Here is a 15,909-nt window from a genome sequence, read left to right as displayed (position 1 = left end):
GTGACTGGCTGCTTATTTTATTATATATTTTTTAATGCTGATAAGATGAATTTTGCAGTGATTTACATGCACTGTGGTTTCTATTGGTGCATCGTATTTTTTATTTTCAGAGAGAAAAGGAGTGCACTGAAAAGATGATTGTGACTACAGCAAAACAATACACAGGCATGAGGAAGGACAGTCTGAGGCATACATCTATACAGAGTTGTAAAACTGATAACATCACCAAAATGAATAATCTCCAGGCAGGACTCCTGTCCCTGCACTAAGCATATTATTCTTCCAAAAAATAAATCACGGGCTTTACCTGCCTGAAACTAAAAGGCTTCATTGTACATGTGCATGTATTATCATTTAACCAACATGAATATAAGTCAGTCCTGATACAGGGCTCTAAGAATCACACAAAGGAGCCTCTATAATACTTATATCACTAACTCTATCACCATTGGCATTCCTTGCATCATGAGGGATGCCCATCCCACACAGGGAAAACAATGGTTATCAGATAGTTGTTTTTTATTCTAAGTTATTCCGGAATGCTGCTTAAATGGATCCTGAACCGCATCCTGTTTATCTATTTCACATTGGTCAGAGCATCATTTCGGTAACAAACCCAAACCCAGGCACGAGGTTTAAATAAATCAGCGCTTTATATCGGTGGATATTTTAGATTTTACATTTTTAGAGTCACAGGTAACAATTTCCCAGATAGAGGGATTTATTACCTATGGAAAATGTTCCGCGATACCCACAAAACCTCCTTAGAGCAGCTCTGACTTTTTATCTTCCCATTTCCTATGCGCCCAACCGCCTCGCAGTAAAAAGGGTCAAGCGCCCAGTTAAAATACACAGTGTATAATTTTATAGCTTTTCCCCAACGGGGCTCCTGGTGCCGGTGTCGAGACGACAATGCGCAAGCAGCAGTGCCGCACACATATCAGTTTCATTCTTTGTCAGTTGTGAGGGGCGGAGGAAGCAAACTCATTACAATCCTATAAAAAGAAAGTATCCGAGATCATAAAACACCCGGCTGCAGGGCTAAGTGCTCACTCACAGACAGAGACAGAGTGGAAACCTCTTGTCAAATTTCTCTCTGACCCTCAGAGCATCAGCATTTTAACAGATTCTGTTACTCACTGTTTCCCTTCTACACTGGGCTCTCTGTTTCCAGGTGACTGTGTCGATGGCAGTCATTCCTCTGAATATCTGATTTTCAGGAACAAAAACCCGGCCTCATCACTACTATTCTATTTTGCAGTCGGTCAAGGCGCATGGACATTGCCAGGGCGCACACTTCTCACTGAGAAACATCGTTTTCTTTTCTGCGCTCACAGTTCACGTTCTCCAAGTGATTCTCCCTTCTTATATTGGCATTTCGTTACATATTTTTTCGAGGATGCTTGTCTCCACACGGAATAGATGCTGTGTTTTAATGTTTCTCGTCGCTGCGCTGAGGACCGGGACATCCCAGGTGTCAGAGGCGCGCCCGAAGGCGAACTCCATCAAGCCAGCTCTGTTGGGAGAGACACCTACACCCGCCACAAACCGCTCCGCCGCTGTCCACATCGGGGTCACGAAGAAACACAACATCCTTGCGCAGGTAATTTGAATGATCTAATTGTCTGAAGTGCGTTGATGAATAGGACAGACCAATTTTTACGCACAACCGTAAGAGTATTTCTAACAGTGGACTCCGCTATTATTAGTGTTGATAATAAGTTGTAGTGATAATCTATTCTTCTTACTATTTATTTGTGATTATATAAGTGGCATTTCTTTTTATTGAAATTAGATTAACGGTGCGTAATTGCGCGCAGTGCCTCGAAAACCGTGTCCGTATAGTGTCTTGAGGCGAACAAGTAAAATAGCCCAGTTGCACAGAAGAGGAGAAGAAGAAAAGAAAAAAAAAACTCACGTGTGAATCGTTATTGGAAATTGCAGGGATTGGACCCCTCATAAACCCTAATTGCCGTTCAGACCTGACGCCACAGTCGGGTGCATTGCACTTCCACGGTAAATCATTAATGCCAACAAAAATGTGAGAAAAAGTTAACACTTGGTGTAATTTTCTGTCTGGGTCTTAGTGTTATTAAAGTTGTCCAGACGCTTGCTGGGATTATGAGATTCTTACTGTGGGGCCTCTGAGGGATACTCTTACCGACCACTTAATACCCACTCAAAGAGTTATCAATTCCTGCTGTTTCAACAAAGTGCCATACTGTAGTTTGACAGCAAAGGTGGGACTCAACATTTGGCAGCTTGAATTCAGACAAAGATAAAAGAAAGTTGTGAACATTATGAGTAATTTTTAGAAAGTGAGGAATTAACAAGTGAACACCCGTTGCTTGGCTGAGAAAGAAAAGTTTTCACTTTACAGAGTAATTTCTCTGGGAAGTGGATGTTTTAGTGTAGTTTTTTGAAAGGAAGCCGGAAAACTGACACCACAGTGAAAAAGAAACACGACATGTCAGTCACACATAAAACACTGACAAAACCCACCAGGCCCTCATCATCATCATCATCATCATCATCATCAACTAACTGTATGCTTAAATTAAACATATAGGTGTAATAGAGGAGTTCATATCAACTGAAGAGATGCTGGTGATGCCTCACAGTATCCCCCTGAGCAGTAGATGGCACTGCCACATCTCCATCAGCAGACTCTCTGTGCATCAGCTCAGTGAAACAGCTGATTACCCCTGTCTTTACTTCTTAAGTGTTTTTTTATTCCGCCTGATTGACTCGGCCTCTCGATTTAACACTGACTTATGTTTATACATTTGGCCGCTTCAACCGTCTGTAATATCACTTGCAGCAGTGATAGTATTGGACATCGGTGGAGTGCTTATAGTGCTGAGAGCAGCGCTCTGACATCCAGCTCAGACAGAAGAAAATTATGGAAAAGCCACTTTCTCCTCTCTGCGGAGTGTGGAGATCCAACCTCAAGCAGCACTGCCAGACCTCAATTTGAACGCCTGCTTACATCTTTGCCATTGCAATAATCTGGAGCGGTTTGGAAGGTTGGACCGAGGGGAAACAATATATGTGTGCAGAGACCACCATACCGTTATAAAAGTAAAATTGCACTGTGTACAGTTAGGGTGTGCAAATGATGATGGCTAATAACATTTGCGGCAGGAGGGGGTATATACTGTATGTGCATGTGTATGTGTATGTGCATGTGTGTATATGTGTGTGTGCTCTGGCTGCCAGGAGGTTCTCCAGAGTTGTTTAGTACCAACCGCAGTTCTGCCTCGGGCCAGATCGCGGCTTGACGCCGGCAGGGAAACTTCACTGACCTTCTGCATCTAATCATACAGTGGACATTTATAAGCAGAACAAATCAACTATAACAAGTCTGTGCTCACCTTGAAGTTGTAATGGCAATGTGTGGCATAGGCTTAGCTCCAGAGCAATTACTTCTCATCTTTCCTAATAAGTACACAGCACTGATTGCTGCTTTGAGACAAGCTGAATGACACAAAACAACCTGTTACTGAGTCGTTCTTCTCTCAAAGTGTTTCACAGCAGGCGCCCCAAAATATGTCCGTGTCCATCTGCATTTGTGAAGTGAATTACTGCTGATTAAGGGTTTGGGTGTAAATGTGGAAAATGGGCACACGCCAACTCAAATTTCTCTGAATGTGCTTTATGGGAACCCTCAGTGCCAATATCCAGCAGGTAGATTTATGATCGTGTTGTCATGCTGTTGAGTTCGTTACAGTTGGTGAGGAATAGTTGGCAGATTATCTCACCTCTGGAGAGACTGCAGTGGGTTCCGGATGGATGCGATTGTTCTGTTGCCAGTTGTGTGAGTGAGAATCGTAATAATTCACCACTGTGCCAATTTTTCAAGAGGTTTTTCTTTTTTCTTTTTTAACCTACTATCTCCTCTTCAATCTGTAGTCAAAAACAAGAACAGACATCGTTTTTACACGGAGTAAGGCAGCTGTTTGGGGGCCTGAAAATCTCCCGACATTTATAGAAAAGTGCAGAAAATTACAAAAATCTTCCAATAAACTGCCCTCATTGGCTTACTTTCAGATGTAGCAAATTATCGAGGGAGAGAGTCCAGCCACCCTGCGGAGACAAGCCGCTGCAGCAGGAAACAAGGGTGTAATTTGGTGTTTTATCCATCAGATTAGGAACGCTGGTTGAAGCCCTTGGTTATAGGAAGCATTTGACAGCTTAATGTGCTTTTATTTCCTGCAGCTGCTGACAACGTTTGGCGATAAGGGTTATATTAATCACTCAGAAACCAGGGTCAGGTTCTGGCTATCCCTTGGCGTTGAGTCAGAGCAAACTGCAGAGTGTTTTCTCCGTTGTCTCAGCCCTTTTCACATCAGCCTGACTGGAGTGAAACCGACAAAACCAAAACCTCTAAGACCTTGACAGCCGGCGCTCGTGGGTGGCACTGTTGGCTCCTTGGAAGGGAACCAACAGAAATGGATAGCACGGGCAGGCGGTGCTCACCACTGTAACCTCTGAACCCACAAGGGAACCGACAGCGTGGCTGCATTCATGCAGTACATGTCTGTAAAACATCAGCAGCTTTAACTAGTTGCTTTATTTAATTAAACACAGGGATCACTTTAACAAGCAATCTCTGAGGGCTCTACCTATAAAAGTACAGCCACGTATTTTCTCTCCCTCGGCCCAGCCTACCTCCTCCTCTATAACCTAAAATGACTGTTTAGTGATCCTAATGAGCTGAGAAAGAGAGAGAAAGAGGTGTGACTGCTTGTTAGCGCTCTGCTTCGTTTGTGCTCTGGCCCGCCGTCCTGTGGCCTTTTCCAGTCTGTGGGTCCCTTGGGCACCGTGAGGGCCCTGCGCTGGAGCCATTAGGGGCCTCCTATTGCGACCTCTTTTATTGCAATTGGACCTGTTAATGAGAGAGGAGACCCACGCACATCTCATTCCACAGGATTACACCTTTTAGAGCAGCACACCTCTTAGATTTACCATCAAAAGTACTCCCCTCGTCTTTGATCGTCTTTGAAGACAGCAGTCATGTGTGGTGACTGTGTGCCTTTCTTCATGTCCGATGAAAAAGATCAACCCAGAATGTATACTTAACTTAAGGAAGGTCTAGTTTTTGGAGACTTTGGGATCTTGCACTGAAATGAGACATGCCCATAAACACATGTGTTTTGAGTGATGAAAGACGCCGAGCTGCTTTTGAAGACATGGTTTGTAAGAGTGACTTGTGCGCAGCCATCCCTATGTTATCTGATACTGGCTGTCTGCGCTTTCAGGGCATATGAAGTTTGTTTGTTCAGTGACATCGTTTATTTGACTCTGGCCTCTGCCAAAGGCCCCTGCCACTCATTAACACCATTCACAGTTTCAGATTACGCGCTGGATCTCTGAAGGTCAAGTGCAATCACGACATGAAAAGTGTGGACATTGACCAAATGTGTGAAGAAGTCCTTGGCTTTAGGTTTATTGTGATTTTTTTTATTTGCTTTTTTTTTCAGACAAAACAAATGCAAATACAGCATATATGAATTTGCTCTATGATATTATTGAGGTGTCCATCCATGTAAAATGGTGAAGGACTATAAGGTTTGGGGTAAAGGGGAGAGGCTGAAGGCAGATATTTTTTTTAGAAGAGCAGGAAAGCATCTTTTATATTTTGTTCACCTTGACTTTTCACTTATGCATCCTTTTCAGTATAGTTAATAATTGCATATATTGACATTGTTCCCATGTTATTGCAATTCATTGGTGACTCACATCAACAGTCTCATTTGGTAGTGAGATTTAAATTGCGTCTAATTAAATGTCAAACAATGATGTTTGCCTGTTTTCTATGATGATGTGATACCTTCTAATGGTCGCAGTGTTATGGTATATGGTTTGGTTTAGTCTAGGCACAGAAATAACCTGGTTGGGTTTAGTGCAAAAAGCACATTAAGTCACAGTTAGGTTTATGGTCACAGTGGGGTTAGGGTTAGTTGGGTTAGGGCTAGAAACACTGGAGCAACATTGTGGTTTGGGTTTAAATTACTACTACAACAATGAACACTGGGTTAAGGTTAGGGAATGGTTGTGGTGATGTCAAAAAAAACTAAGCAAAGTTGACTGTTGGTTGAAATAGGAAATAAACAGTGGTTTCCTGCGATCCAAAGTCTGATGTTTTGTTGACTATCTGTCTGGACCTCCTGCCTTCTGATGCTATCGTTCTTCTTGAGAGGACAGTGTCTTAAATTTGGGTATATGGTCTAGTTAATATATATAATGGTCGGTGGTAGGACTCAAAGACCCCATAAATAATTCTGCGAAAGGGTCTTGCTTTGTGAAACAGGAGATTCAACCCTTTTTAATTTTCCAATTATTTTCATCCTGTCCCTAAATTTGAAACACCCTCAACTTGGAAGAGCCATTATTTTTTCATGCATTACAGGGCACTTCCATCAAATTATATCAGCACTTTGAAATGACTGTGCAGAGGTAAATAAGGGATCCTGAGACCAGGGGGAGGGTTCAAAGCCTTGTATATCCTGTAGTAAATGCCTTGTAGATTGTTGCTCCCGCACATTTAAGTTTCCTCTTCAAAGTCACGGCGCTTTACCAGCACGAAAGCAGCACGAGACAGGGCCAGGGGGCTTCCCTTATGGCTCTCCGTCTGTCTCTGCCTTTATCGTCTCACCAGCATACCAAGAGAGGCTGCAGAGTACACAGTTCTCAGCCCACTTCCTGCACAGGATCCAAGGCTGCGCTTTTATGTGCGAAAGCTGTCTAGGGAAAAATAAGGGAGCAACAGAAAAAAGATGTATGAGATGAATGAGATGCATCCAAATGAAGCCCTGTCTCTCAGAAGTTGCGAATAAGGCATTTTAAAACATGACAAGATAAGGTGAGATTATCTGCTGTGATTTGGGGGTCAGTGTTGTATCATTGGGTTTCAAAGGGCTGTCTTGTGGTTTGAGTCATGATGGAAGAGGTGAGCCCCGTTCCTCTCCTTCTTCTAACCCTGACCCCCCACCCCCATATGTGTGATGCACTGTAATTGATCCAAGTCTGCTTGCCAGAAACACAGATAGAAATCAGAGCAGGTAGTATGAAGTACTACAGCACGTGGCTGGGCCCATTTGTCATCATATTTAGATAACAGCACATTTTTCATGTCAGGGGGGAAAAAAACTCCCTTTGCACTTTCTTGAACTTCTCTTCAGACCAGATTTCTGGTGTTTCCTCCTCCTTGGCTGTGTAGCCTACGTCAATAGTTCATGGCAATATTTCTCTGAACAAGCAGTTGTCACTAAAGATGAGTTATGCTTGAAAGGTTGTAGACTGTAGTAGTTTGACAAAACTTAAGAAGATTGGACTGGAACTGGATATTTGACATTTTATGGAACATGTTTGTTTGTTTCTTGACAGTGTCTAGAAGAACGGATCCATACCAATCTAATATGGGTTTAGAGTTGGAGCCAGAAGATGATTAGCTTCGTAGCTTATCTTTAATGGGAAATGTGTTTGCCTACCTTCAAAACACACCTGCTACAACTGTAGCACTTTTAAAACTATTGCAGATGATGCAACTTTCCCCAATGTTTCATTCAATATGCAAACAGAGAGAGCTACATGCTAAAGGTTTTACTTGGCGGTAATGTTGTTCAAAGGTGCTGAACTGAAATAAATACATTATAAATAGTTGCTTTAAATACACATTTCAACAAATATTAAGGAATAGGAAACATCTCTCTAATTATTGAGTTTCAGGGCTGCTGAAAAATCTTTCACCTCAGGGAGCCTCAAATCTCACTATTGCCCCTGCTTCCTTTTGTTATGCTAAGCTAAGCTAATTTCCTGGCTTTAGTCATGGGAGATATGAGAGTTGTCTTTTCATTTAACTTTCAAGAAAACAAATAAAACACAAGCTTTTCCTAGATATATGTCAGACTTTGACTGTCTAAAGCTTGGATTTCAAATTTTTTGTATAAAAAAGAGAGAGAGAGAGAGAGAAAAAAAGTAGTCATACATATAGGACAAAGCTCCTCTACATCATACAAGTGTTCTTCTTAAAATCTGCATCTCGGTTCGTGCCTATACAATAGGCCTATATACAATATATACAGTGGCCTACCAGCAAGCTTATAGCCTAACACCTTAAACTAACTACAGAGACTACACTCTTTACGGTGAGACATTAAACTCACCATGGAGCAGAATGATGTTCCGACTGTCAATGATGCTGTTACGTGTTTACCAGTCATACGCGACACGTTCACATTCATTATGACATTTAGCCTACCAGCTCTGTAGCGATATGATGTAATGATATTGAAGGAGACGGAGCTCATCCGGGTCTGGCCCAATGTTATGGCTGGTGCTTGGTGCAGGATCTTACTGCTGAGTCGCTACAAGACTGTGGCGTCGCATCATAGCCTAGTTACTTCTATTTAAATTACTTAACATTATTTATAGGCCTATTGTCTTTTTTACTTGGAGGCGGCCTGGGAACAGCGGTAGCATCCGTGATTTTTCAACTCAGTGCCACGACTGAACACCGGCCCAAAAACAAACAAACAACAACAAAAGAAAAACCCAGTAACACCGGACCACCGGGGAATCCTGATTAGCCACTCTGGGCCTGCTCACCTGTACTCTGCATAACAGCTAAACTGATCACATGAAATCAGTGTGTCTGCCCTACAAATAAGCCATTTGAATATTCTGTGAACAGCTCTCAACATTGTACTTATTAAAAAATATTTGGAATCCATCAAGCATCAGGGATTTGTTACTTTCATCAATACATTAAGCATCTGCATCATGGCAATCTGTCATAATGATAGATGAGCATTCAGCCTAATATTCCTTCTCATTTTTCTATGGCTGTATCATTGCCTCCATGTGTTTCCAGCCTGAGAAAAGTCAGTATGGCATCCATCCAACGAGTCTAATCTTGTTCGCTTTTCTGAAGCACAAGGACATCGAGCAACAACTTTTAATGTGCTGAAATATTCGTATGTTTGAGAGCTGATTGTAACATGTGGAGTACATTCATGTTTGGAGTGATGCCTATTCTTCCAGGCATGGCCTCCACTCTCAGCTGACCTTTATACTCCAAAGGGTGTTTGCTATTTATTGTGGCTATAATGATTTTGTTCTGATTTAAACATCTCTCATGATCATCTGTATGTTTATTGTTCCATGTTTGTCAGTGGTAAGCCATACTAAATCAGATCTGTCAGTGCAGTGCCAGCTGAATGTGGCTGGCCAGCCAAACATGTTGTTCTAATGTCAATCCACACTGGACACAATTTACACAGTCAGATATATCCGACTTTTTCTTTTTCTTAGCTGCATATATCAATAGGTGCAATGTTGTGCAAATGTCTGACAACTCATCAACCCATCCACTGTAATATCAGTACCCTGAAATCAAACCAAATTGCTCGAAATAAGATAAAGATGTTAAGCCATTGGAGGAAACATTAGTTTTAGAACATTAGACTTTTACTGCGACCTGAGCTCGAACTCAAAGCATTGATGCAGCTGTTCGAAATGTCCCTTTCCCTTCATGAGTTCACTGCAAATTCACGACATTTCATTTGTCGGAGGAGTTCATTTGATTTTCGTGGTACAATTTATGTCAAGATTCTTTGCTCCTGCTCCAAGTCTAATGGCGACAGGACTTACATGTGCAAGGAATTATATCAAGGCAATTCCAGTAAAACTTCCCATTGGTGTAGCGCATTTGTTATGGAAAAAGTGAGCTTGGTTTTAATTGTTCTTTGCACTGTTGTGGACAGTGGATTTTATGATTGCAAGGTGGTCGTTTTTCTTGCATGGTTGTTTCAGTGCACTGAAAGAGAAGACTAGAGAGATGTTCTGGTGCTTTGCCACAACTACAACTACAATTGAAAATCTCAACGTCCACAGGCATTAATAGTTGAGGTTACTCAAACAATGAGGAACTCATATGGGAATCCTTGAAAAAAAATACACTGCAGTGACTGGGATATCTTCCATAGCTTAGTTTTCCTCAGCTGGAAAACTAGGCAAGCTAAAATAACCTTTGATAGGATTTTCTTGGATTGAATGCCTGCTTAACAAAATGCATTGCAGTGTTTTTCTTCGCCTTTGTTTCTGATCCAATCAAAATTTTTCACAGCACTTAAACACAGCCGATGTGGACTAGAAGGAATAGACCAAGCACGACCCAGAGAGAGTCACAGTTGAGTGCTCTTGTCTTCAGGGGGATAGGGAGTCTCTCCAAAGACCTATAAACAGCAACATAACACACATTTTATTTGGCTTGTTAACTGCTTGCTGTAATTCGAATTTTGCAGCTTGAAGTGCCTGGTACAACTGTGGTGCCTCAATTAGAAGGAATGCTGGGATTGTGTCAAGTTCTGTAGGTGTTTGCTCAGTGTTTCTCTCCTTTCACAGCAATGTCTACAACTCAACAATCTGACAATGCGGAAGAATTTGTGTGGGCAGACTGGACTTATTTCCCATCAGACAAGACATTTTGAATGATATTTGATTTGACAGCTACAGTAACTGCAGGATCAGCGTGTCCATCAGCCAGTCTATAGCATCTTTATATAATGTGGCATCCTGATGTGTGTCATTTTGAGTGAGAACAGAATGACCCTACAGATTTCATTAAGAAAATCACCCTACATCACAGCCACATGCGTGCATGTTTCATGTTTCAGTTATGTTTTCTTTAGGCAAATACATTAAAGTCAAATATCAAAGGCAGCATTTATTGTATTGTTCAGAAACAGCAGTAATTGAGCTTTTATTAGTCCCGCTCATGTCTGTCAATTCAGAGCCACACACAAAATATGACTGCAACTTCTGCCATGCACACAATCTGAGTAGGTGGGTGATGAAACTGCAACCACACTGCCACCAGTACATTCTTACAAGTATAGAAGGTTTACAGTTTTTAGATGTGACAACAGCTGTGTTTAAAAGGCTGATATCATGGAAATGATCTATAAGCTCCTCTGTAAAGATGAGTCTGTGCTCTTGCAATGTAGTTTGTATGTTTTCACAAATAGAGTAAAGGCATCTTTTCCTCAGCAGGTGTATCCGTGCAGCAGTGATAAGGAGTGCAGTGTGGGCAGCTACTGCCACAGCCCTCAACAGGCTCCCTCTCGCTGCCTCACCTGCCGCAGGAGGAAGAAGCGCTGCCATCGAGATGCCATGTGCTGCCCGGGGAACCGCTGCAGCAACTGTATGTACCTGACACACACGCACATACATGTGCACACATGCACACAATTTCATTGCATGTCAATCTCAGTAATATTGTTACTTTAGGGTGCAATTCTGAAATTTGATTTCTTGTTTTATGCAAATAATCTGGAAAAAGTGACTTGTTCTAGGTCACTGAACAAATAGTATCACTGTATCTTGCCCAGAGACTCAATGGAGGAGCCAATACATTTAAATAATGCTGAACACATGCCTTTGAACAGAAACTTGAACTATAGTTGAAATGCATTAAACTGATGCCTGTAGGCTCCGATAAAATACACTTCTTTGCTTCACAGAGATTACCTGCCTTTACTAAAAACTCCTGTTTCTGTTTTATTCGTTTTCCCTCTGCAGATATTTGTGTCCCTATCTCTGAGAGTGTGCTTTCGCCTCACATCTCAGCATTAGATGAGCATAACAAACTCTCCACCAAAGAGCACAACTGGAGGAAGACTAGCAAAGCACATGCTAAGCATTCTCTAAAAGGTAAGATATGACTGCACATGTCTAATGTCATGTTTAAAACATGCCCACCAGAAACCCCACTGTCTCTGAACACTGTCACTGTTGTCTTTGCTCTCATCTTCTTTGCCCTCATCCACACTGATTCTGGTCTGGATGGCTGAATCTGCTCTGTTGTTCAGTGTCTGCATGTCCTACAGAGTTCATGGGCGACGCCAGTCCACAAACTATGTTGATAATTACCCCTGTGCTCATATGTCAGTGTCTGGGAGCCCAAATCACAGCATGGGGAGCCTAGAAGAAACCACAATGCCCCTGCTGTTTCTGCACCTACATAAACCCATACAAACACTTTCCCCTGACAGCACATATAGTGTGGTACACAAGTGAAAACCACAGAATGTAAATTTGGCAGGGTTATAGCTTATAACTCACTGAGCCCCCTGCTTTATGTACATGTCACCTGATTTAAGGTAAAGTAAGGGCCTATCCATAAAGCAATGCATTTAATGAGACATTTAAATTACTCAACTGTAAGGCAACTTCAAGAGAGCAGACTGTGATACTAAAATCAATGTGAAAATAGCACTACCACTTGAGGCTCCTATAAATAAGGCCATTTCATTTTATTTGTGCTTGACTCACTCCCCCTCTTTAAACATTATTACTTTATAATGGCCCAACAAGAGCCACCACTTGAGAAAAATCCGCCCAGAGAATCAGTGGTGTTAAAGCAGAGAACAAGCAGACAGGCTTACCAGGCCATCGTGCTGATGGTTGGAACCTCATATTGAAATAACTAATCAGCAAAGTGTGGTTTTGTCAGGGATACAGGGCGGCCGGTTTGAATGATACAGCAGCCTTTGGCAAGAGGTGATATACATTTAAATGTTTTCCACAGAAAAAAACCCTACATGACCAAATTGTACTAATTATGCATTCATTGGAGTAATACTGACCACCTGCCAAGAACATCAGACTCAGACCAGATGGGACTATATGGTTAATATACAGAATAAGCAAATTGTTTGCTTGATTTATGTTGAAAGCTTCATGTGTTTCCTTGGTCTCTGACATGGCCACACATAATGCAATCTGAACTGAAACGTGAAGAAAGGGTTGCTAAACTCGTCCGTATGGAAAACATAACAGCTTAATGAACAGTGATTATACATTTCCTTTTCTTTATTTAACTGGGGCACTATAGAGCAAAGCAACTCCAAGATGCTGGAACGGTTTATGATTTCATGCCGGTCTTTCATGTCCCTGATGAAGCATTTGTTTCTGTTTTCCCGAGTAGAGATATGCCAACCAGATATACAGTATGGGAGTTTGATGCTGGCTGGTTCACCACTGATCAGTGCTGCTTGTTGTCTTCCTCCATTAGGACATGAGGGCGACCCTTGCCTGCGCTCATCTGACTGTTCGGAGGGCTACTGCTGCGCCCGCCATTTCTGGACCAAAATCTGCAAGCCGGTGCTGAGGCTGGGAGAGGTGTGCACCAAGCAGAGGAAGAAAGGCTCTCACGGCTTGGAAATCTTCCAACGCTGTGACTGTGCCAAGGGCCTCTCCTGTAAGGTGTGGAAAGACGCCACCTCCTCGTCCAAGTCCAGGCTCCACATGTGCCAGAGGATCTGAAGCGGAGGCAGCTGCTGTCGGCGTAGAGGCCTCCGTCTCCATCTGCCAGGGAATTTTTTTTTTAAAGGATGGGTTGTGGCTGTATTGAAAAGGAGTAAGAGACAGAGACTAACAAGAGACAGAACAGACTTTGTGGGTTCAAGCTCGCTACTCACCAAGCGCAGAGCAAATGGGGAATGCCTTTAATGTGCTTGCTGTGTGAGTGGTCCATCCCTGCACCCACATACAAACATGCACCACCACCACCACAACACACACACGCATACACCTCACAGCTTTGTGAGATCAGTGAGCTCATGGCGTGTTTGCTCACAAAGACAGCAAACATTTTACACAAACATCTCAATGACATTCAGGGAGCCACAGGTTTAGCCAGTAGATGCTGTGATAGGTATGGATCATCTTTTCTAGATGGAGGCAGCAGATGTAGCAGTCTTTCATCAATCTTCAACTTGTACTAATTATGCAGGTAGACTATTTACATAGAAGCCATATTTTTACTGCACAGCACATTCTTTTACCAAAGTCTAAAAATCAGTTTGTTTTAAAAGGTTGGATGTGTTTCACTACTGGATCTGAATTTTGCCGCGATGTGTTGTCTGTTTTATTAGATTTCAGTATCATATTGTTTATTTTAAGTCTTGAAGAGTCCAGCTATTGTTAATGCGAGACACTCACAACCAGTAACAATGTCCAGACCCCATAAATACCGGTCATAGAGGAACTAATTTCACACACTGTTCACTCCAGAGCTCGACTTGTGTGAAGATTGAAAGAACATTTACATTAGTGTGATGAGTTTCATCTGGGGCATTAGCTCCTCGCCCGACTTTTAGCCACAAGAAGAGAGATAAAGTATTGTGTCCATTGTGGGAACCGTTTTTGATCTGTCAGATACAGCTGTGATACAACTGTGTGGGTTAAAAAGGCTTTGCACTGAAGGTAGTGCTCTGCTGCAGACTTAGTGGTTCCGATACTAGACCGAGGATGGTTCTGCTTTTCCAATCACATGAACAGGATTCAAGGGTACGATGGAAGTGCAATTTTTTCCATTTACAAAGCCAGTAGGAATGGAGACGTGAGGAGATTGATTAGGGTTACAAAAACGCTCCATAAACCTGATGTTTTCAAAGAGAATTGCAGTTTGAATCAACATTTTTGTTGATGGCATGCAGCCTTTTATATTTTTCTCTTATTTCAAATATGGCTGCATAGTCTCTTCTCATGAGATACTGTTCAGTTTTCTGTTGTACTGGAGGTGAAGCGACGCCTTTAAACTACGTAGTCCATTTAATATCACATTTGCCTCCTTTTGCTTAAATGTTTTCAGAACATCAAATACACATATTTTACCATTTAAAAATAACCAATAAGCTCTTATATTGTAAATAGATTGGAAACAATGAAAATGTATTTAAGAATCAATGTATATCATGTACATATAATAAAAATATGAATCTTAAACATTATAGCAAAATGATCTAGGTGAGAAGAGTATAAAGGGATGAGACAGGACAAGCACAGTTTGGCAGATTCATAATAATATAGTGATGGAAAAAAGAAACTGTGTTAATAGAGAAGAGGGGAACTCCGTAGATAGCTTTGACTGATATTACAGACTAGATGCATCAAAAGGATAGCTTCTAAAAAAAAGAGAGAGAAAGCACATTAATTTCCAAAATAGTTTGTGTAAATGGTGTGTAAATGGTCTCAAGATTTATATCCCATTAAATATTGTTTGTGTGAATACTTCCCATTGATTTCTTTTGTGTATTTACAATGATGAATGAATAAAAGAATGTATTTTGTATCACTGGCTACACAGGACTTGTTATTTCTCCTTGTGTTAAGTCTTTCTGAGATTAAAATTTATCAGTTTTATTACCATTTACAGTAATAAAATTAAAATCATATTTTAAATATATTTAAGTTCATTAATAAAGGAACACCAACACAACATCACTTAAAAATGCAAATTGAACCTTCTTCTTTTCATATTGTGAACATTAAAGCCCATAAAAACTGCATTTTTAATACTTACAGTACATGGAAGAACATTACTTCTCTGCCCACTTCAGTGCAGTAAAATGACCACAACAAAGAACAGATACACATCTTGCATGAGAAATACCCCAAACTGAAACAGAAAATATATTTTTCAACATAAATCAAATTCATTTTCATATATTCTAAAAGGTGCAAAACCTGCAGTGCTTATGCATCATAAAAGTTAACTGAGCCATGAAAAGTGAAAATATTTGCAGGATTATATGCTAGGGTCTAAATAAAACAATCTAATGCAAAATGAAATAATTATGATATAAAATGGAGCTTGGAGTGGGACTGATGCAATAAATCCTGAAACAGTTCAAGGGTCACTTAAACCACCAACTAACTGTGTCTGCATTTGAGATTTTTTCATGAGTACAAATAGGACTTCATGAGAACCATTATAGCCTGATGTGTTGCAGATGTGATGTATAGGAAAACGCTTTGATATTCTCCTTTTTACAGCAAATGTGCAGGAAATGTTTTGTTAAGTAGTTGCAATTCAAGTGTTTTTTTTTTTTGGGTTGCATT

At 41.2% G+C, this 15,909-nt stretch overlaps 1 protein-coding gene across 1 annotated transcript; it reads left to right on the top strand.

Moving 5' to 3' along the window:
- Positions 1-1,399: 1,399 nt before the first annotated feature.
- dkk2 (dickkopf WNT signaling pathway inhibitor 2) lies at positions 1,400-13,815 on the top strand (the record flags this gene model as incomplete). The annotated part of the gene is made up of 4 exons (XM_083977181.1): positions 1,400-1,603; positions 11,053-11,206; positions 11,584-11,715; positions 13,079-13,815. 4 exons carry the CDS (start codon positions 1,400-1,402, stop codon positions 13,327-13,329), a joined length of 741 nt encoding a protein of 246 aa, XP_083833307.1. The 3' UTR covers positions 13,330-13,815.
- Between the last annotated feature and the right edge of the window lie 2,094 nt (positions 13,816-15,909).

This window comes from Trachurus trachurus, assembly GCF_905171665.1.
Source record: "Trachurus trachurus genome assembly, chromosome: 1".
In the NCBI taxonomy this organism is placed as follows: Eukaryota; Metazoa; Chordata; class Actinopteri; order Carangiformes; family Carangidae; genus Trachurus; species Trachurus trachurus.
This window is presented reverse-complemented; position numbering and strand designations above follow the sequence as displayed.